This window comes from Engystomops pustulosus, chromosome 3 (assembly GCF_040894005.1).
Source record: "Engystomops pustulosus chromosome 3, aEngPut4.maternal, whole genome shotgun sequence".
Taxonomy (NCBI): domain Eukaryota; kingdom Metazoa; phylum Chordata; class Amphibia; order Anura; family Leptodactylidae; genus Engystomops; species Engystomops pustulosus.
Genome location: NC_092413.1, coordinates 56246367 through 56269660, shown reverse-complemented (window position 1 = coordinate 56269660; position 23294 = coordinate 56246367). Strand labels below are relative to the sequence as shown.

The following is a 23294-nucleotide window of genomic DNA, read 5'->3' as shown; positions in this document are numbered from 1 at the left end:
CAATTTCTGCTGACAGGTGGAATGTTTTTGAAGGTCTAAATTTGAACATTTTTGAAAATGTGTCATTTTATACTTTAATTGTATACTTTTAGGGTATGTTCATACATCGGTACTTGGCACAGATTTTGATGGCTTCCAGTTGATTAAAATGGTAAAGCGAAAATTTGTTCCAAAAAGTGGTGTGTGACCAAGCCCTTAGACTGCGTTTGCACTTTCAGGGTTACCCTAAAAACACATGGCAGTGATTGGTCTGTGAATCATAATTACAGTTTGCAACTGCTGTTTTGCAGGAAATAAGGTATTCCTTGCATCATATATCACTGTCCCATTATCGGCATTGAGTTTGGACTGTGAAATGTGGCCAGCACACAGTCCAGGATTCACTGACAGACCACGGTCTTGTGTTTCTAGCCTTGGTTCAGGGAGAGACAGTATAGTTGCTGCTTCTCTTCTGTATTTCTATTCTAATATTGGGTTTGGCTTTAGAAACTGCTTAAAACCTGAATGTGTAAACCCAGCTAAAAGCTGTTTTCACCTCGTTGTTATTTATTCAGTATTTTGCATCTGTAAAATAAAGCAGTAGTGGGTGAAGAAGACATAACAGGTGCAAGTTTTCCAAAATACAATTTCTCTGTATACGTTCCACTTCTGGTTTTCATAGTATAGTATCATAGTATCATAGTATATAAGGCTGGAAGGAGACGCAAGTCCATCAAGTCCAACCTTCAAGAATTAAATAAATGTTTTATCCCCATAACCCGTGATATTTTTTCTCTCCAGAAAGTCATCCAGGCCTCTCTTGAACATGTACATAGAGTCGGCCATAACAACCTCCTGCGGCAGAGAGTTCCATAGTCTCACTGCTCTTACAGTAAAGAACCTTTGTCTATGGTGATGGTAGAATCGCCTCTCCTCTAGGCGTAGAGGATGCCCCCTTGTCCTGGTCACAGGCCTAGGTATAAAAAGATCTTTGGAGAGATCCTTGTACTGTCCGTTCAGGTATTTGTACATTGTAATGAGGTCTCCCCTCAGCCGTCTTTTTTCTAAACTGAATAATCCCAAATTTTGTAATCTGTCATTGTATTCTAGTCCCCCCATTCCCCTAATTTTGGCTTTTAAATTCTGGTGTATAAAACTAATCAGATAGTGACCACGTGAAAGGGGCTCAACAAAGACAATGACCCCAAACACACATCCAGGCTGTGTAAGGGCTATTTGACCAAGTAGGAGAGTGATGGGGTGCTACACCAGATGACCTGCCCTCCACAGTCACCAGAGCTGAACCCAAGATGGTTTGGGGTGAGTGGGACTGCAGAGTGAAGGCAAAAGGGTCAACAAGTGCTAAGCATCTCTGGGAACTGCTTCATTACTGTTGGAAGACCATTTCAGCTGACTACCTATTGAAGCTCATCAAGTGAATGCCAGGAGTGTGGAAGGCTGTAATCAATGCAAATGGTGGCTACTTTGAAGAACCTAGAATATAAGATATATTTTCAGTTTTTCGTTTTCACACTTTTTTGTTAAGAATATAATTTCACATGTGTTAATTTATAGTTTTGATGCCTTCAGTGGGAATCTACAATTTTTACAGTGATGAAAATACAGAAAACTCTTTGAATGAGAAGATGTATCTAGACTTTTGGTCTGTACTGTATAATAGTAACATTGGAGGGTAATTAGAAGGTTGCAGCATCTGGCCTTTGGCTGGGAAAGTTACTCAGTAAGGCAATTAAAGTGTCAAAGGGAGAAAAACAGGGCTACCAGTAGACTAGCTACCACTGACACAACGTGGAATAATAACCAAACCAGTAAGTTGGCCCCGAAAGGAATGGTTTCCCAACCGTGGACATTACTACCCAGCACGGTGTGACTGACTGCTGTATAGATGTGTCTTCAAACAGTGGTCACTGCTGAGGCAAATGATTGGCTGCCAATGTGACCTGTGTGTTTTAACTGCTCCAGTTGAGCTACAGGAATTTTAGCAACAAAATTAGCTCTACACATGTAAATTTATGAAAATGCTTATATTATTTGTTCAGATGGATGTGAGGGCTTTATTACGAGATGTCACGAACCCCACACACTGGAGTTCAAACACAAGGTGCACCTACTCTACGGAGTCCCAGAAGTTAGCCCTTGAGCTCCGCTCACTTCCACAAAAAGGCGTCCTGATGCTAAATTTACTCCGTGCAATCTTGGCACCCAGATCCAGTCACTGCCACCAACCAAGAGTTACTTTCACAAAGAAGGCCGTAGGCACCTCAACCACACAGACAATGCACACTGATGATTAACACATGTAATTGCTACTTATACTATGAAAATTATCAATTCACACTGAACATGCGATGCTTACTACAATGTAATTCCCTTCGGATACTCAGATTCTTTAAGACTAAAAGCAGAGGCTTATTAAAGTTAACACTTTAATATACATAAAAAATACAGTACACTCAAAACAAAATTGTCAGAAAAAAAATAAAGTTAAAAACAATACACTTACGATACTTACAAACAGTTAGGAAAAACGGAAACAAAAATCTTTTGCTATGGAAATGGGTAGAAGTTCCTTGCCCCGAGGACAGGGCATGGACAGCAATCAAGTCACCGTGAGGGCAAGTTTTTTCTATCCCCCTCCAATCAGAGAGGTACTCTCTGGGTCTGGGGTTTTATTAAAACCCCATAACTTTTGATTGGATGATGGCACAACTGTGCCATTGCTTCCAATCAACCGGATACCTTATTACCATTTACCCCATACCAAACTCAGGGTGTCTAAGCCTAATATTAGGGATGTTCTCAATTGGCTGGGTATCTAGACCCCTAACTGTCTCGTGTAACTGTTGACCCATAATTATGAATTATGCAGTTATGGACTGCTATGGTATTTCTTTTCTTGTTTTTTTTTTTGCGGCAAAACCATACACACGTGTCCCCTATTCCTTTGATCTCTTTGTTTCCGGAGATGAGCTAGAGGTGTGAATTTCTGCACTTGGTCTCTGGTCACAGAGAAGCACCCTGTAGTGTTGGCTCCAGCTATTCCAGCTGTAACAGTAATTAACATGTGCTCCTCTAACCAGTCATAAATTTAAGGTGATGCAAATATTATCACAGGAGACATACTAATATGTTTTTTTTAAAAGATTGTATTGCAAATTTTGAATCGCAGTCTCAAATAGGAGACATTGGAGTTTGTCATAGTTTCATGAATAGATTCCTGAAAAGCCAGTGAATGAAGTATCACAATCTTAGTGCCCCAGTGTGATTTGACTTAGAAGCAAGATGATTCAGTAAAAGAAAAATCATCTTCACTCCTACTTTTCTTGTAAATCTTGTCCAGCATATTGATGTAACATGTGTCCCAGCCAAGAAGTATATTCATGAACTTTGCTGACCTCCTTTCCAGAACGGGGAAATTCCTGGTGGCACTTAAGATTTATGGACTAGCTAAAATATTTCATTCTGTGTTCAGACTTAGATTTTGGGAATCCCAGTTTGTAGTATAATTCAAAAACCTGTTTATTTTTCATTGGCTCATCGTACCATGTAGGATTTAACGTTATTGAGGTTTGTATATTATCTTAACTAATTGCACCATGATGTATGGTCATAGATGTGCATCAGTAATAGTTTACAATCCTCTGCATGTGCATCATTGTTGCTTCCCTTTTCAATGCCATGTACTAAAATGTAAACCATTTATGTATCACCTATGACAGTGATGGCTAACCTATGGCACTGGTGCCAGAGGTGGCACTCAGAGCCCTTTCTGTGGGGTCTCAGGCCATCACCAAAGATGACTCCAGGTATCTTCCTGCAATCCCAGACAGCCCAGGACTTGCTGTGCACAGAGCTATTTTAAAGTGACAGCTCTACCTGGGACTATTTTCTGCTGTATTGGTGTCCTCAGGGTGCTGGTATCAATGAAAGCTGTGACACAGCAGGGAGTATAAATCATAAATTAAATTTCTGTGTTGGCACTTTGCAATAAATAAGCGGGTCTTCGTTGTAGTTTGGGCACTCGGCCTCTAAAAGGTTCGCCATCACTGACCTATGAGATGCCAATGTAAAAAGACCACTTTAGTTACTTGTGTTTTATTCGCTAGAATGAGTTGTTCATATTTTATGATAATAATTTAGCTTTCCTTGTTCGGTTTGTTACTCTAATATTTTTTAGACGTTGTGACTTTTTGAGTTGCATTCTTTACAGTTGTGACTGTAAAGAATTTATATTCCTTTGTTTTTTATATTTTTCTTCCCACCTTGACTGCTTTTTAGATTTTGTCCTCATCGAGACTGAGATCATTCAGTTCTGGTGTGAGGGGTTAGGAAGGTTGGGCAAGTGCAAGAGTCCACTGATTTAGAGCACCTGCACACAAACTTGTACAACCTTGTGCCGCAAACAACAAACCTGTGAATCATCGGTCTGCTTACATTCCAAAGACTGTAGAAGATACTGCACGAGACACACACTCTGGCAGAAATAGAACCACCAAAGTGAAACCACCAAAAGTATTAGTTCACGATACAAATTCTGTGTTTTTTAATTTGCATCTAAAAACTTGTTAGAAAATAAGAAAAAAAAGATTTTTTTTTTTACAAATTTGAGTCATGGCGGTGGTTAGGGTGACTTTTTATGCATATGGAGGTGACGCAGTATTTAGAAACACATTCTTTTGGCTTCTCTAGCTCCTCCCACTGGAGCCTAGATTGCCGTTAGATGGGCTCCTGGATCTCCAGCATAAGCTCACAGGAAGCCATTTCATGGAGATTTAAGACTTTTTAAACAGATATATATATCATGTCGGCTTGTTTGAATCCATCTTCACTTCTTTTAATTGGCATGGGAGCTTTCCAATATGCTTTGTATTACTATAAATAGACTGTACATAGACTGTAAGCTCTTGCGAGCAGGGCCCTCTGGGACTTCAGGTTTGCAATGACATTTTTTTTTTCTAGGGAGCTTGTGGTCTAATTTTTGATATGCTCTGTATCCATGCTGTGTGATAAAAAGAAACAATAAGATATCCCAGACAAAAATATGTTACTACTAAGTTCTTTCGGGTGTAGTTGTGTAATAATGTCTTTTCACTTCTTTTTATATCATCCAACTATGATAACCCCACCTGAACTGGACACAAGAGACAAGTGATCACTGACCTATTATGTATCTCTAGGGACTCTGTGTCCTATACGCAGTTGCCATGCTTTCCTGTGTGACACGTGGATAGCTTTCCTCAGCTCACACCTGTTGTAGTATAATTTGATTTCTCATATAAACAGAAATAAATCTGCCTTATGCTGCACTGAGGAAATGATTCCCAGACATGGCGGCTTGCTTTAAAAGCATGTGGAGGGTTAAGTATCGCAGGGAAAGATTCCGTTGTCACTGAACTTGCTAATTTAAGAGATAGGTGTCTTATGTCCTAAAAAATTTGCTGCTGAATACTTCTCTCTGGAAGCACTTTCTTTCATAACCCTTTTTAAGTACATGCGGTCCCCTACTTAAGAACACCTGACTTACATAGGACCCCTAGTTACAAACGGACCTCTGGATTTTTTGTAATTTGCTGTCACTTTAGTTCCAGGCTCCAATAAACAACTATAACAGTTATCAAAGGTGTCTCTAATTAAGATATATTGTTAATCCTGGTTCTTATGACAACCCAACATTTTTAAAATCCATTTTTCACAGAGACCAAAAAATTTTTGACTGGGGTTACAATAATAAAGTATACAGTTCCGACTTGCATACAAACTCAAGTACAAACCTACAGAACCTATCTTGTATGCTCACAAAATAGTTTTCTTTAGTTGCAACAACTACAGATGTCATTTGTGTGTAGTCCCTATTTGCACCATTTTGTATTTTTTTTCTGAATTCTGTTTCTTTTGACTGATGGCAGGAGCTATGATTTGGACTCTGTTAACTGGCCATTGTTGCTGCTTCATTTGTGGCCACTTTGGGGCAGGTCCAACATAGAAACTGGCAAAATTTGGCAAGCAGTTGGACAACTGTGCCTTGGAGGATGGGTGGTGTGAGTGCTGAGACTTGAACTGCAGGGTAGTGAGACGGGTTCTGTTTTCAGCTAAATTTCTCTCCTACCCTTGTATGTTCTTGCAGCCATTTCTGTGTTTGTAAAAAAAACTTTTGCAGGAATTAAGATAGGCCACATTTCAGGTCAGATTTTGATCCTTGTGAAATTTAACATGCAAACCTTCGCATTTGAAAATGAACTTGGTTAAAAAGTGGAGGCCTACAAAATAGTGCTGTGTTGGGCGCTGCCAGTCACCTTCTCATACACAGGATGGCATTTTCCACCACAATTTTTCAGGTGTCCACATACTTTTGAGACATTCTGCAGCTTGCACAGACACTAACATTTACTGTATTTATTTTTTGTTTAATATCAGACTTTATTTGAATACAATTACAAAAAAAGTTCACACCAACACTTACGTTTAATTTGCCCTTCCACATAAGAACATAAGGGAATAATGATGACCTATCAGTACGATAGCATATCAATTTCATATTAGCAGTGTCTGACTTCAAACACCTTCTTTGGCTGTTCATGGTTTCATGCAGTTCATTGAATAAAATGGAGAAGGAGCTACAAGCAGAAGGCTCCAGTCTCTGTTTAACTGAGTTAGTGCAATAAAGTGGTTAACATGCCCTGAGCTAATGACCTAGGATTTGGTTAGATAGACTAGAAAAATAACTTTGTTTTTATGCTTGTGGTATGACATGTTTACATAAAGTTTATACAAACTTGGAACCTATCAAGCAGATGGTATAGGTCTGCATGTTTATTTTGCATTGTTGTATGTTGTTTGTTGCATGTAACCATAGTGACACATAAGTCTTCAGAAACTTTCAGTTCTGACCTGTAAACACAAAAATGTATTGGATTCATATTAACTTTTCTATTTTAAAGAATTTTATCAAGTGGAAAAAAATATTTTAAAAGTGTACAAGGAATTAAAATAAGTGTGAGTCTCATATAGTGGAATAACCTTAAATTGTCAATATGTCATTCATTAAAGAATTTAGGATTTAGTTTAGAAAAGGAAAACATACCAGGGGCTGCATCTGTTTTGTGTCACTTTTACATCTTGCTTGTTCCCTTTAATATAATGTTACATTGCTACGTAGTTTAGTTCAACTAACCCATTAACTCTTCTTTGTGCAGAATTTTGATTTCTCTAGAGATAGGTTGTTGCATATGTATAGATTGCGATTCAATGACTCTACAGCCCTCGGTATATTGAAAATGGGGAGATATAGAATATAATCTCTCAAGTAGATGACATGGTTATTACATTTAAGCTTTCTTGTTATCTACATTCTACAGTAATGTAAGTGATGAAGAACTTCAAGGTTCTGTGTTTTATTCAATCACAGCTTTTATTAATGCCAACCAATAATACTTAGATGAGTGAAATGGTGAGACTCCCAAAGACTCTAACGTGCTTCATACCATGGTTGAGTAGATACTGCTTAATGCTTATTAACCCCTGGCCCTTTTTAGTTTTTTCACTTCCATTTTTCACTCCCCACCTTCAAAAATCTATAACTTTTTTTATTTTTCCACGTAAAGAGCTGTGTGATGGCCTGTTTTCTGCCTAACAATTTGTACTTCATACTTCCAAATACAGTGAAAATGGTGAAAAAGCCTTTTTCTTGTGGCCTTGGATTTTCCGCCTTTCACTGTGCGCCACAAATGACATTTCTACTTTATTCTTTGGGTCGGTGCGATCCTAACATATGCTGCCATGCTACAGTATGGCAGTATATGGGGATTTTCCTCCTCACTCATTACAATGTGCTTTATGGCACATCGTAATAATAGAGTTAATACGAGTCAGCCTCGGGTCTTCTGAATACCCAAGGCTGTCATGGTGACGGATCTCTGCTCGTCTCGGGGAGCGACGATCCTCGGCAAGATGGCAGCGCCATCTTTTTAAAGCCGCCAGCGGCGGCGATCAGCGGGGAAAAAACACACGATCGGTGCTAGTACCGATCACGGGTGTTACCGGTAAGTCTGCTGCAATATGCAGCAAAGACTTACCGGCTATGGAGAGGGCTCGGCCCGCGAGCCGTCTCCATGCACAGGGACCCAGCGTGCGCCTTCCTAGCACGGCACTTGTCAGGAAGGGGTTAAAAAAAATCAGCTGTCAATAAGCTGATTTTTCTTAATGAAGTGTGCACACTTGATGTAAGCAAAATTGTGCCACAGAGTTGGACATGCTTGTCAATGAAACATTTAAATTAGGTTTTCCCCTCAGACCATTAAACTCCAAGCACAGTGTAAGCAGACTAACCCTATGGGGCACATTTACTTAAAGGGTCACTGGAATTCACTGTGCCGCATGGAAGCCAGTGAAGTTGTGCCACAAAAAGGGTTGCGTGCAACACAATCCCAGCGCACACACATATTAAATACCTGTACAAGCTGTTTTAGCCCCGAAAAAGTGTACAGTCCAACAAAAGTGCACAGCACGACGCTTAGTAAATGTGCCCCTATATGTGCATTATGAAGATGCAAAGAACAGGTCTTCTCTGCATTGTTTGCACCCTGTCATGAGAGGTCTGCTCATGCGCCAATGATGCTAGAGAAGACTCTTGAAAGTTTCAACCAGGATCCCGAATAGGACATGCTCAGGCAGTCTGCTCACCCACAGGGCTGTGTAAACCACAGTCATTTGTATGTACTGTGGGGATTTGGCCCAGTAGAGACCGTGGTAGCGGGGTGCTGGGATGCAGTTCAAGACAGGGACACCAGGGTACAGTCCAAACAGGTCTCGCCTGCGTTTATTGCAGCAAAATAAAACCAGCCTTTACATTCAGGTATTTGAATAAACAAAAGAAAACCTACCCGTCAGGGTGCTAACTATACAAATAGTCCACTAGCTCACACTAAACAAAGATCACGTGGCTGCTCCAGACACACAGGTCAGAGCTGTGTCCTCTCAGCCTCCTTCCACAGAGAGACAACCCACTCAACTCTGCTGAGTCATTTTATCCAGGCTAATTAGGCTGTTCCCATCACCTGTGTCCAAGGTGCTGGACAAACCCACCTCAGCACTAAGGCCTTGCATAGAAGCAAAACCTAGGGGAAACATACCGCCCATCCACAGTTAACCCCTTCAGTGTCTCACATACCCTCCCCCTCTGTTTGACCCTGTGGGGACGAACATTTTTGGCCATCAGACAGTGGGTACGGGATAGGGCATCGGCATTCCCATGTAGCTTTCCTGCTCGATGTTCCACCGTGAATTTAAAATTCTGGAGCATTAGGAACCACCTTGTGACCCTGGCGTTCCTCTCCTTGGCCTGACTCATCCAGGTTAGGGGAGAGTGATCAGTCACTAGTGTAAACTGCCGCCCTACCAGATAATACCTCAGGGATTCCAGAGCCCATTTGATCGCTAAGCACTCCCTCTCAACTATACTATAGTTCTTTTCAGGAGGTGTGAGCTTGCGGCTCAGGAATATCACAGGATGTTCCTCACCCTCCACTACTTGGGACAGGACAGCCCCCAAGCCCACGTCAGAAGCGTCAGTCTGCACAATAAAGGTCTTGGTGAAGTTAGGGGTGATCAGTATCGGTCCCTCACACAAAACCGTCTTAAGTCGCTGAAACGCCCCCTCAGCCTCTTCACTCCACTTTACCATCACCGCCCTGCTACCCTTAGTCAGGTCAGTCAGGGGTGCCGCTATTGTCGCAAAATCGGGGATAAATCGGCGATAATATCCCACTATGCCCAGAAAAGCCCTCACTTGCTTCTTGCTCAAAGGCCGTGGCCATTGCTGGATCGCCTCTACTTTATTTACTTGGGGTTTGATGACCCCTCGCCCAATACGGTAACCCAGGTAACGGGCCTCTTCCAGACCCAGTGCACACTTTTGGGGGTTCGCTGTCAGCCCTGCTGCCCTCAGGGAGTCTACCACTGCTTGTACTTTGGCTAGATGACTCTCCCAGTCGCTACTATAGACTATGATGTCATCTAAGTAGGCCGAGGCATAACTCCGGTGAGGTTTTAGCACGAGATCCATTAACCTCTGGAATGTGGCGGGAGCCCCATGTAGCCCAAAGGGGAGTACCACGTACTGAAAAAGCCCATCAGGGGTAACAAAAGCGGTCTTCTCTTTAGCCCTGTCAGTCAGGGGTACCTGCCAATACCCTTTCGTCAGGTCAAGGGTGGAGAAGAACCTAGCCTGTCCAAGTCGTTCTATCAACTCGTCAACCCTGGGCATGGGATAGGAATCAAATTTGGACACCTCGTTCAACTTCCTAAAATCATTGCAGAACCGTAGGGAACCATCAGGTTTGGGAATCAACACAATAGGACTCGACCAGTCACTTTTAGACTCCTCGATAACCCCCAGGTCTAACATCTGCCTGACTTCTTCGGATATGGCAAGCCGGCGCGCTTCAGGGACCCGGTAAGGTTTTTGGTGTACCCGGATGTGGGGTTCGGTTATGATGTCATGCTTGATGACTGAAGTACGTCCCGGTAACTTAGAGAACACCTCCATATTTCGGAGCACAAACTCCTTCGCTTCCTGAATCTGGGCCCTGGAGAGGGACTCCGAGATCCGTACTTCAGGCACCTTGGCATTGGGTACACCTACCTCCGGTGTCCCCTTCTTGGAGACAGACGCCTTCTCTATTCCCATGGCCATCAGGGACTCTCTTTCCCTCCATGGCTTTAGGAGGTTCACGTGGTATATCTGTTCGGGCTTCCTCCTCCCCGGCTGAGATACCCTGTAGGTTACCTTCCCCACTCTCTCCATGACCTCATATGGCCCTTGCCATTTGGCCAAGAACTTGCTCTCCACGGTGGGCACCAGAACTAGCACTCTGTCGCCTGGGTTAAAGGTCCTGAGTCTAGCTGACCTATTGTAGACCCTAGACTGGGCCTCTTGTGCCCTTGTCATGTGCTCCTTTACAAGGGGCATTACCGCCGCTATGCGGTCCTGCATAAGGGAGACGTGTTCTATCACACTACGGTGGGGGGTTCTCTCCTGCTCCCAGGTCTCCTTGGCTACATCCAAAAGCCCACGTGGGGAACGGCCATATAACAGCTCAAAGGGTGAGAAACCCGTGGAGGACTGGGGAACTTCACGTATGGCAAACATCAAATAGGGCAACAAACAATCCCAGTCCTTCCCATCTTTGCTGACCACCCTCTTAAGCATCCCCTTCAAGGTCTTATTAAACCTCTCGACCAGGCCATCTGTCTGAGGATGATACACAGAGGTGCGGAGCTGTTTTACCTGTAGTAACTTGCACATCTCCTTCATTACCCTAGACATGAATGGGGTACCCTGGTCAGTCAAGATTTCCTTGGGGAGGCCTGTGCGTGAGAACACCTGGAACAGCTCCCTAGCAATATTTTTGGAGGAGGTGTTCCTTAATGGAATCGCCTCGGGATACCGCGTAGCGTAGTCCAGGATAACTAGGATCTATTGGTGCCCCCTGGAGGATTTGACTATGGGGCCAACCAGATCCATTGCAATCCGTTCAAAGGGCACTTCTATGATCGGTAGCGGGACCAAAGGACTCCTGAAGTGGGAGACCGGGGCAGTAAGTTGACACTCAGGGCAGGAGCTACAATACCGGTTTACCTCCTCCCACACCCCGGGCCAGAAAAATCTCTGCAGGATCCTTTCTCTGGTCTTCTCAGCACCTAAGTGCCCTCCCAGCACATGTTTGTGTGCCAACTCTAGCACCAGCCTACGGTGAGATTGGGGTACTACAAGTTGCTCAACCTCCTCACCCCGTATCTGGTCAACCCTGTACAACAGTTCCCCAATAATCACCATTCGGGGGTATATTTTATCAGCCCCTGGTATTTGGAGTACCCCATTTATCACCTTAACATTCTCCCGTGCTTTAACCAAGGTAGGGTCCTGTAGCTGTGCAGCCCCAAAATTTTCACGGGAAATCTCAAGGTCCAGCATGTCGGCCACCTCCTCGTGGCCCTCGACCTCACCAGCTAGGACCTCTAGGGGAGAGAATTCATCACATGGGGTCACCCCTACTGCTGGTGTGGGTACATCGGCCTCAAAGGGTTCAGGGGCCAAGGCCGGACATACCTGATGTCCATTATCTGCAACAGCACCTGAGGTGGGTCTTCGTCTCCAGAGGTCCCAAAACACCGGTAAGTCTCTGCCGATAATAGCCTCATGAAACAGGGTCCCCACCACCCCCACTTCATGGGTAACAGTACCACAAGGGGTATGTAGGTTGATGACAGCAGTGGGATAATCGCGAGTGTCCCCATGTATACACAACACTCCCACTCTCCGCCCACTGTATAGTCCAGGATCAACCAAAGTTCCCCGCACCAGGGTGACCAGACTCCCTGAGTCTAGCAAGGCTTCCACTGTGTGACCACCGATTGTGACCATGCATACTTGGGGTTCTGCATCCGTGACTGACTCAGCCGCCAGAACTGGCCGGGCAAACAGTGACACTCGCCGGGTCTGGTTGCAGTCCATTGGCTCCACTGACAGTGGACAGTTGGCAGCAATATGGCCCATTTCATGGCACCGCCAGCACTGGATGCGGCCATGACCTCTGTCACGAGCCTCACTGGGTTTCTGGGTATCCACGCCCCCCAATGAACCCCCTCCCAACCTGACATGTCTCCCCTTTTCCGCAGTAGCAGTCTTACCAGCTGGTTTGGTGACCCTGTCACTGGCACTGCTTCGTGTCGGAGAGGTAAGTAGCAGGTCCTCCGTAGCCCGATACCTCTCTACTAGGGACACAAGCTCCTCAGCTTTTGTGGGACCGGCCTGTCCAACCCACCGCTGGAGCCGAGAGGGCAGAGAACGGGTGAATTTGTCGAGGACCACTCTCTCTACCATCTGTGCGGGGGTGCAGTCCTCTGGTTGTAACCACTTCCGGACAAGATGGATCAGGTCATGCATTTGGGAGCGTGGGGGTAATTTTTCTGAGTAAGCCCACTGGTGGACCCGGCTGGAGCGAACTTGAACGGTGACCCCAAGACGAGCCAGAATCTCCGCCTTTAGCTGGGGGTACTCACGGGCCTCCGTTTCACTCAGGTCGTAGTAAGCCTTCTGCGACTCGCCGGTCAGGAACGGTGCCAGGACATCTGCCCACTGCTCAGCCGGTAACTCCTCTCGCTCAGCTACTCGCTCGAACACTGTGAGATACGCCTCCACGTCGTCGGTCGCCGCCATTTTTTGTAAAGCCTTTTGTACTGCAGCCCGTGCGGAACGCTGGACAACCGGGTACCCTTGTAGACCAGTATGGGACCCCTCAGTAGTCGACGCTTGCGGTACTGCCATAATGCCAGAAAACTTCTCCATCATCAGCTGGAACATGGCTCGGGACTCCTCCTGCTGTTGCTGGAGCATGGCTTGCTGCTGTCGGGACCTCTCCTCCTGCTGCTGGAACATGGCTTGCTGCTGTCGGGACCTCTCCTCCTGCTGCTGGCGGGACCTCTCCTCCTGCTGCTGGAACATGGCTTGCTGCTGTCGGGACCTCTCCTCCTGCTGCTGGAGCATGGCTTGCTGCAGCTGTCGATTAGCCTGGGACTCTTCCTGCTGCTGCAGCCGAGTAGCTCTGGCCTCCTCCTGCTGCTGCTGCCGATTAGCTCTGGCCTCCTCTTGCAGGTATTTAATAAAGTCCTCCATCTTGGCTTTATCCTGCACTTTGCCTGCTGCTTTCACCCAGGCCATGCAATGTTGCAGGATGTAGCGAGCCTTTCAGGTGTATGTTTTTTTGAACTGCCCGCAATCCGAAGCACCATATGTGGGGATTTGGCCCAGTAGAGACCGTGGTAGCGGGGTGCTGGGATGCAGTTCAAGACAGGGACACCAGGGTACAGTCCAAACAGGTCTCGCCTGCGTTTATTGCAGCAAAATAAAACCAGCCTTTACATTCAGGTATTTGAATAAACAAAAGAAAACCTACCCGTCAGGGTGCTAACTATACAAATAGTCCACTAGCTCACACTAAACAAAGATCACGTGGCTGCTCCAGACACACAGGTCAGAGCTGTGTCCTCTCAGCCTCCTTCCACAGAGAGACAACCCACTCAACTCTGCTGAGTCATTTTATCCAGGCTAATTAGGCTGTTCCCATCACCTGTGTCCAAGGTGCTGGACAAACCCACCTCAGCACTAAGGCCTTGCATAGAAGCAAAACCTAGGGGAAACATACCGCCCATCCACAGTTAACCCCTTCAGTGTCTCACAGTACCCATAGATCAAAGGGTATTACATGGACACAAACAAAGCTTGAGTGGAGGAGGGCTAAGACTCTACTGCATGTGCACTCTGCGCTTGCCCTGCAAAATAAAACTGTAGCTTGATGGAGCTACTGGGGATTATCATATGTGTTGGTAGTGGCCATAGAGGTCAAGATGCAATCACTTTACAATCTGGTTATGACCCTGGTGTATTTTATGTAATATTAGTCCAACAATAGGCAGCACATGCGAACGCATACATGAATTGTTATTGAAACTACTATGAATAAAAATCACATAGGTGAATAAATATAAGCATATAAAGCACACGTGTCTGGTATATTTCTAAAACTAGAGCCAATCGCCTGGTGCAGTATTGGTGATATCCTGGCAATGTGCCTGGTAGTCGGGGCTGGAAACACCAGGGGGCTCTGGTTTCAACAAGTTTGGCAGCAGTTATACTAAGCTGTTGTTTGAAGTCTGGATGGGATTTTCTTTCCACTTAGTGTGAAAGGCCAGGGTTTGCTGAAGGCATTAGTAGACCCATACGCCCTGGTGTTATAGACGTCCTTTTGATCTTGTATGTTTAAATGTCACTCGGCACTTGGGTTTTGTGTTTATGAACATATGTGAACTTGACCATTTGCGTCTTGTAGTGTTACTTCCCAGGGCACCAACTAATGTTATAATTGTACAGATCGGAAGTCAGTGTTAGTTTTCTGTTTTATGCCTTCTATAAACAGTACCAAAGTTATAAATTGTCCTCAAAAATCATCCTCAGAGGCGCAGATTATCTTTAGAATCCTTTATCAAATACATTCTACCACAGGCAGTTTCTGTCTCACATATTGAAGAGGTTAAAGGGGTTTTTCAGGAATATACAGATATAGATGTATTGCAGTATAGGGTAAGTTGTACAGATAGACCTTTTGATGATGCTTTTGACTGCTTGACGTTTGTCAGACGGTATAATATTCACAACCTTTACTCTGTAGAGTAATGGAACCTTAATAGAATCCACAAACTAGGTTAGCTGAGTAGCAAAAATTCAGGATTCTGTAAAAGCTGGGTAACAGCTTCTCAGGGAAATTAAAGAATAATATATTGGTACCCAGCATTTTTCAAATCTGAGATAACTACATTATGGACAGTTTGTATGTGTATATTGTGTATTTTTTTTGTATCATTAATTTACAAAATGTATTACTATTTTTTTGGCAAGGTGATGTAAAGCAGCATTTTTTCAGCCATGGGATAAATATATCTAATGCTTTTGGAATCATAAAAATTAACAGTGGAGATACATATATCACATAATACATTATCACAGCATAAAATACATAGTATAGAGGGAAAGGGGTGTAGCTGCGGGATTCTTTACAATAAAAAAACATCACAGACCTTGGAAAGATGACCTGAAATGATATAGGGAATATCTAAGGGAAGCATCAGAGAATAGCGCAAGAAGTCTCAAACCTTCTAAAATTTTCTGTCAGTAGCCACAGTGCTTATACACTATATTAACTAGATCAGACATACTTCCTCATTTAGAACTTCCAGCAAACAAACCTCAGGGGACATAGGTAAGGAGTATTTCATTTAAGAGGGTCCAAACTTTCCTCCAGAATGATCTTATGTAGGAGCAAGGTACATTTAATCGTACAGTCTTCATGGACACTATTTTTCCAGGAGTGTTTTTTTTTTTTTTAGAAAAATGTTTTACACAGAAATAGTGGGATTTTTTTTTCCTGAGTTTATATTGTTTTGTTTTTTTAAATGATCTAACATTCACTGGAATAAAACAATGACACAAGCAACTGTAAGCATAAGATACATTTTATTTAAAGAGAGATACAAAAAAAGTTAAAAACATAAATATGTTCACGCTTTGCACATAAGTTCTGGGGTAAGAGTCTGCATCCAGACCTGGAAACCACAGATCCTCCCAAACCCCCAAGTGTTAACAGAAAGAACGCCCCTAGAAGGAATATAAAGCAGTAATGACAATATATGTATAAACTAAGACTGATGAAAAACAGAGGTGTGAGTGACAAAAGATGGCAATAGTAACAAAAGATCTAAAGAAACACAATCTACCGGCAAATCAAAATCTGAATGCCTGGGATGAATTAGAAATAGCAGTCCGGTGTACACAAACCAAATAAATAACCACTCACAACGAGCTGGTTGGATCAGTTTATTTCCAAAGATACAGTGGTAAAGCCACGGGGAACAGCAATGGAGGTGACTTTTCAGGCCCCCAACTCCCATCACAATGCATCGCCACTCCTCTGTCATGATGATGATGGTGAACAAAAACTTGGGTCCTTTGAATGCTGCAGTCACTATTGACCATGGTGTTACATGCACTGATATATACGCCTGTTTTTTATCACGTGAATATTTGGATTACACCAATGAAGTCATATAAACTTTTAAACTGTGTGGATGAGTAGTTGATATGAGTTGTGTAATCCCTCTCTCCTTAAACATGTACTTGAGTGTCATCATCTAGTAAACAATAAAGATAAAGCCATGTCATTCAGGGTATGTAGCTAAATGCAGTAAAGGTGCCCTCTGGCCAATTTTGGCAACACCTGCGTGCTCAGAGCTGTACAAAATCCCTCTCATATTCCCTATACTAAGCACATAGTTATAATTCCTTATATTCAATTGAAGTTGGTCATTTTCTCCTATAATTATTTGGAAACATTTCTTGGCTAGAAGAAACTTTCCCTTAAAATTAAAATAAAAAACAAAATGAAAAGTCTCCAATATTTTTGTATTCAAATTGTTTCCACATATTAAAATGTTGTATCTACTATATGAATTTGTGGTATATGGTATACGTAAAATCTGTGTTAATAATCTACAAATTAACAATTTCTTTGGAATTTTTGTTTTGTAGTATATGACCTGTTAAAGGGAACCTGTCACCAGGGATCTAATTTTGTGTACAGGTTACAGAAGCCCATCACACGTGCAATGCAAATGTGCCTTTCTGCATTCTCTAAGCATTTGCATTACAATGTAATTGTGTGTTATAACTTACCTTGCTCCCTTGAATGCTTTTCAAAAAACAACACCTGACTTGCTCAGCTCTGAGTCGCCACCTTTGTGCTCCTGTACAGCTCCTCCCACCTGCTCCTTCACAGAGCTCCCAGCCTGGTGAACTGACACCAGTAGGAGAGGGAGGAGCTGTACAATAGCACAAAGTGTGTGTGTGTTGCAGAATGCTCAGATCTTGGCCCAGACTCGTCACATGTTGTTTTAGAAATACATCCAAACCAAAGCCAACCCCTAGGACTACACAGAGGGTTTTGTCAGAGTGCAAGGTAAGTTATAACACACAATTATATTGTAATGCAAATGCTTGCAGAAAGGCATATTTGCAATGCAGCTGTAATGGGCTTCTGTAACCTGTCTTTAGTAAAAATGAGGTCCCTGATGACTTTAAAATTTTGAGAATGGGGTGACCACCAGTTGTTTTATGTTCTAAAATGAAGGATATTTTTTTTTTAGGAAAGGGGTTAAGTGTCTGATCCCTGCTGGTCTTACAGCTATGAACCCAAGATTTTACAAAAACAATTATAAACATGTACAGAGTAGTGGCCCATAGGAATGGAGCACTGGCGTGTAACCTCAGCCAGTATTACATATATGTCTTCTGGACTTCAGAAAGCTCTCTCCAACAGACCTGATGAGATGAATGGAGTACTGATCAAGGAAATGCTTCAGTACTCTAGTCATATGGTACCCTAGACAAGACCCTAGTTCAGAGTCCAACTCCAGCGCATAAATGGTAGAGGCCATTTAAATAAAAATTAATATAAGATGCACCCTAAAAATTGAAATCACCCCAAAAGGACCTACAGGTAAAGAAATAATATTGATGAAAACATTAGCTTGTACAACAAAAATGACACATTACAGTAGTGTAAAAAAATGTTTTTGTTTCCAATATATTTTTTAAAAATGTTTTTTTACATAACAAATGTAATATTCAGGATTGTAATGGTATATAAAAAGTGCAGTGTTATACTTGACAGTCTTATGCTGCACCAGTTTTATCACTGTGTCTGATTTTAGTTTATGCTTTGACAAGTTCTGGTATGTTGACATTATTTTTGCATACAGACATTTGCAATGAAGCCATGTCCTCTTTTCATAAGCCACAAACCTTTTGTTGTACTAATTGTAAAAGTATCTGTACACTATAAATTGCACGCAGTTTTTTTGTGCCGTATATAACAACAGAATTCTTTTCTTTTTCAAGCTTTTCAATACACTACATAAACTATACAATTATACAGCCATGTAAAGGGGAAAAATAAACGTAATAAATAGTAAAAATAGAAACCTAAAATTAGAAAAGTTTTTTTATCCTAAAAAGTAAGGAGATTTACCAATTTTGATAGATGGAGGACCTTCAGTGTCCTCACTAATTGAAGGAAATGGCAGGTTGAGCATACACTCTGCAGTTCCATTTAATAGCATGTGAGTAGTCCGGATTTCCCAAGCTCAGCTCTTGGCCACCTCCAGCTCTCCCATAGAAGGTGCATGAGACTGCCAGGAAGAGCAAAGTGCTTGTCAATTTTCAACTCTTCCATATTACTGAATGGGACAGTAGAATGTATGCTCAGACTGACTACATTCAATTAATCAGAACAGGACCTGGTTCTAGTGAAGGTTGGTGGGTCCCAGCAATCGGACTCCCACCAATAAGATTGGTATCCCATACACACACAAACCTTTTAAGAGAGAAAAGGCATTACCAACCACGTCTTCTGTTATGTATCAAGGCACTTTGCAGCACTTTGTATGAATTAAATGGATCTCCGTTTTCTTTAACTTTGTCTTACATCCTCACTTTGTGTAATGATCTGTAATTGTGACCGATAGCGTCTGCTGAAGCCAAAAAGCAATTAATGAGCATTGGCTATGAATGTGTGTGGCATGTCCAATTTCATAGCCTCTTACAAAAGACACAGCTTTTAACCTTTTGTTTTTTTACAAATTCAGTCTTAGATACCAGGGGAAAAAAAAACAATTAATGTGTATAGAACAACGCTCGTGTTGGTTAATGGATGTTCTTTGTATTGTCAATGTTAAACCAAGGGAATTTTCTGCATTGAAACTATTTGTATAGCTCTTGCAAACAAAAGCTCATCAGCGGAACTTCTCATATCCACATGGTGCCCTTGGGAAGACTTCTCCTCAATGGTGGTATAAAATGGCGTCCTTTTAATAAATAATTTCCCTTGCAGGTCTCTGTTTTGAGGCTGGATTTAATTTGCACCTTCTAAAATTCATTCCGTTTAATTTACAAAATCACTTAAGAATTTATCTACCCTTACAAACTTCACTTTCATTGCATTTGCGAGCAGCCTTGTCCATCTGTACACTGCATCATGACAAAACACAACTTTTAAGCCTTATTAAAGCCTTATTAAAAATGTTCTTTTTTATGTAGGGCTGGTTAAGGATGGTGTTTTGAGTAATAACAAGGCATGAAGACTGCTGCCTTTTGTTAGTAAAACTTATTTTTAACAGTTCCAAAGTGGAAGGAGGAAAGTTTAAGGAACTGACCCTTGACTTTCTTCCATTTAATAGCTAAAATGTAATTTGCATGTTTCTGAAATACTCTATAAGTGTATAAGAAAGAAACAAGAAAGACTGGCAGATAAAGAACACTGACTTTCATTCCCTCTCTTTCAGCCTGTACCCAGTATGTTCTTAGCTGCTGCATTCTCTATAGGAAGAATGGGGACAGACTGTGAATTTTCATGAGTTGCGGTCACTATTTCACCATTTAATTGACATGTGTCAGGATGTGGGAGGAGACAATGCTTATTGAGTCGAGTCCCGTCTTGCGATCATGGAAACAAGTCTGGCCAAGCTATTGTGTTATCCTTTGTAATAAATTACTGTACATCTCGTTGTTTAGTGAAATAAGAGCGCAGCACTGTCATTACCTCCCAGTAACACCACTGTATATTTATAGCCAGATCAATGCACATCACCCCGTGGTGCAGGCTCTTTACCACATGTGAATACACATTTCAGGAGTTTACACCTATTTTGAGTTATCAGTTATGTTGTGAAATGAAAAACTTTAAAACTAAATCCAAATCCGTAATAACACAGCTTGACTTCAGTAAGTGTGTAAATGTGTCAGTTTCACCATACTGTGGACCGACTTGGTTTGGCAAATGAATCCTTTTATACCAATAAAATATAACTTTTAATTAGATTATTAAAATAACAAACAAGGTACACTTTGAGTGTACTGACTCAGTGAGGTTTTACATTTTTTTAAATTAAGGGAGAGAAGACTGATAAATCTCTAATATCATGAAGTGCTGCACCTTGGAGCAGTTTCTCTTTGAGGGGAGAGTCCTCTCTCATCTGCGGTAGTATCTACATGTATACCGAACTGGTATCAGGTGGTTGTACTTTGTGCAGAGCTGCGTAAGCTGTAGGCGCTATATAAATAAAGAATTATTATATAACTGCACAATGTTCCCAGCCTAATTCCACCTGGTTTTAGCACCACAACCACTGACAGTTATTTCATCAGCTTTTTTTTTTTTATTTTTCACCCTCTTGATTTTTAATTGTAAAAAAATATCTGAACCTTTTTCCAATCTGTCAGATTTTAAAATCTCCTGCCAACATTACTTTATCTTAAATTAAAAAGAATTACCGTAATAATGTGGCCATATAAAAAAGTAGGTCACCTCCCATTCATGGCTCATTGGCCTTTTAGGTTTAAGACAAGTGTGAAGTTTCCATTAAGCAACTGTAATCCATTATGGCCTACAAGTTACATCACTGGGGAAACTTTCTGAACAGTCGATGTTCACGCCACTTCCACTTTTTAGGGTGGAAGGGGCTTTTACATCAGGATGTAACCTACTGCATGAACATACAAGTAGGGTATGTCCTAGCCCATGGTTGTACAGACTGGTCAGGAAGGCAATAACAGTATATGAGCGTAGTCTAAAATTGAATGGATGTTAAATTGCAATTAGTTTTTTTGGCTTTAAAAGTAAATTCCACCTTGCCTCTCAACCACAAGAAAATCCAGTATTGTGTGGGGCGTTCTAAAAGATGTCCAGTCATCACCTTCCTGTTTGCTAGCAAGCTGTCAATTTAAAGAAATTTCAGTTTCTTTATGCAAATGAGCTTCTCAGTGTACTATGAAATTGTCAGTGTCTGTTGTATTATTCTTTCTACACCTTCTCTCTGCGAAGTATGGTATGTCGGTCTTTTTTAAAGGGGGCGCACTTGTTGGTTTGGGGAAGCATAAAAGAAAAAAACAGGTGCACCTCTTGGTGCATCGGGAAGCTCATTTGCATAAAGTTCAAACACAATTTTCTCTAAAATGACATATCATTGTAAAACAGAAATTATGGTTCTGGAAAGCTTTTTAAGTGCTCTACACAATGCTATGTTGACTTGTGGGTAAGTTGGTAGGTATTAGACTACCTTGAATTTTTCTACTGGTTTAGTAATGGAGATAGACGATCCAGGTTTCCAGTGCAGACTGAACAGATACTCTTTCCTATCAGCTTCCATTACAGAATTGTATCCTGAAACTTTTACACTGATGTCACTTTCTAGTTTTGTGCAATAAAACATATTTGAGTAATATTTTATAGTTATGTCCTGCTTGTGAGTGACTTTTTAGTCTCATGGGAATTTTTGTAGTACAAAACTGTTGACACCATAGGAAGGGCAGTGAATATCCCTGAACTGAAAACACCCAATGAACAGGAACTCAAGTGCTGCCAGCATTTCCCTACCTCACAGATGAACCCGATAAAGCCAGTAAATTACATATTTGACTCTTTCAGTCAAAAAGCTGAAGAACCTTTTACATGCTCTGGTTTTCAACAATTGTATTACTTTCATTTATTTTGCCTTAATGACCAGTCACCATAACCTAATGATCCAAACTAACAACATTGTAGGACAAATGTGAATTGACTCACTATGGAGCACTAAGTATTACACCTCATACATACACGATGCTGAATCTCGGCGCACATCTCCTAAAATGTAACTTTCCTGTACAATTTGTTTTATCAGTTTCTGTATATTTAATAACACGCATGTAATGATCTACTCTTGTTTTAGTGTTTATTATCCCAACCCAAGTTCTGGGCCATCCAAACATCTGCACTCATTTTGAGGACCAAATTAGAGAAGGGAAGTACCCGACGAGTGGAACGAGCAATGATGCAGACACAGGTAAGCCTGTAGCTTTATTTGGAGCTGATGGCTAGTAAATCACTATTTTGCCACCAGATTGACAACATTAATATTGGCTCTGTTTCTGAAAATTTACCAATAAAACTTAGTTCCCTTGCACATGAATGTTTTTTTTACGGACTTTATTTTTTGGGTCATTGTCTATCTGTATTATGAAAAGTTTGGCTGAATTTGAGCACATAGTGGGGCAGATTTACTTACCCGGCCTTGTCGCGATCCTGCGTTGCGTTGTCCGACAAGGATTGGGGTACGGTGCGATTAACAAAGTCCGCGCCAATATGTCTCTGAAGACCTCTGAATCCATGTTGCTACTTCTGTGTTAAATCAATATACACTAGTGACCCAATACCATTGGTAGCCATGTATGCCTAAGCCATTACATTACTCCTGCTTGTTTTACAGATGATATATAATGCTTTGGATCATGAGCTGTACCACACATTCGCCATACTTTTGTCTTTCCATCTTTCTGGTAGAGGTTGATCTTGGCTTAAACTGTCCAAAGAATGTTCTTCCATAACTGTGCTGGATATTTTATTGTTGCAAAGTTCAATCTAGCCTTTTTTATTCTTGAGACTTAGGCTTGCACTGTGTAATGAACTATCTGTATTATATACATGCAGTCTTTATAATAATTTGGATATTAATATGCCTACATTCTGGAGAAGGTTTTTCGCTTGGTTGATTTGTGAAGGGATTTCTCTTCACCATGAAAATTATTTTGCCATCGACCACCACTGTTGTCTTCTGTGGGTGTCCAGATTTTGTCACTCCTAATATTGTAGCAG

The 23294-nt window shown here is 41.9% G+C and overlaps 1 protein-coding gene across 3 annotated transcripts in view; it reads left to right on the top strand.

The window, feature by feature from the left end:
* The window catches only part of TTC27 (tetratricopeptide repeat domain 27), a 265931-nt gene that overhangs the window by 148859 nt on the left and 93778 nt on the right, over positions 1-23294 (top strand). For all 3 annotated transcript variants that reach the window (XM_072140844.1, XM_072140842.1, XM_072140843.1), the window contains exon 11: positions 22372-22485. In XM_072140844.1, coding sequence (XP_071996945.1) covers positions 22372-22485 — 114 coding nt within the window. The remainder of the gene's footprint in view (positions 1-22371; positions 22486-23294) is intronic.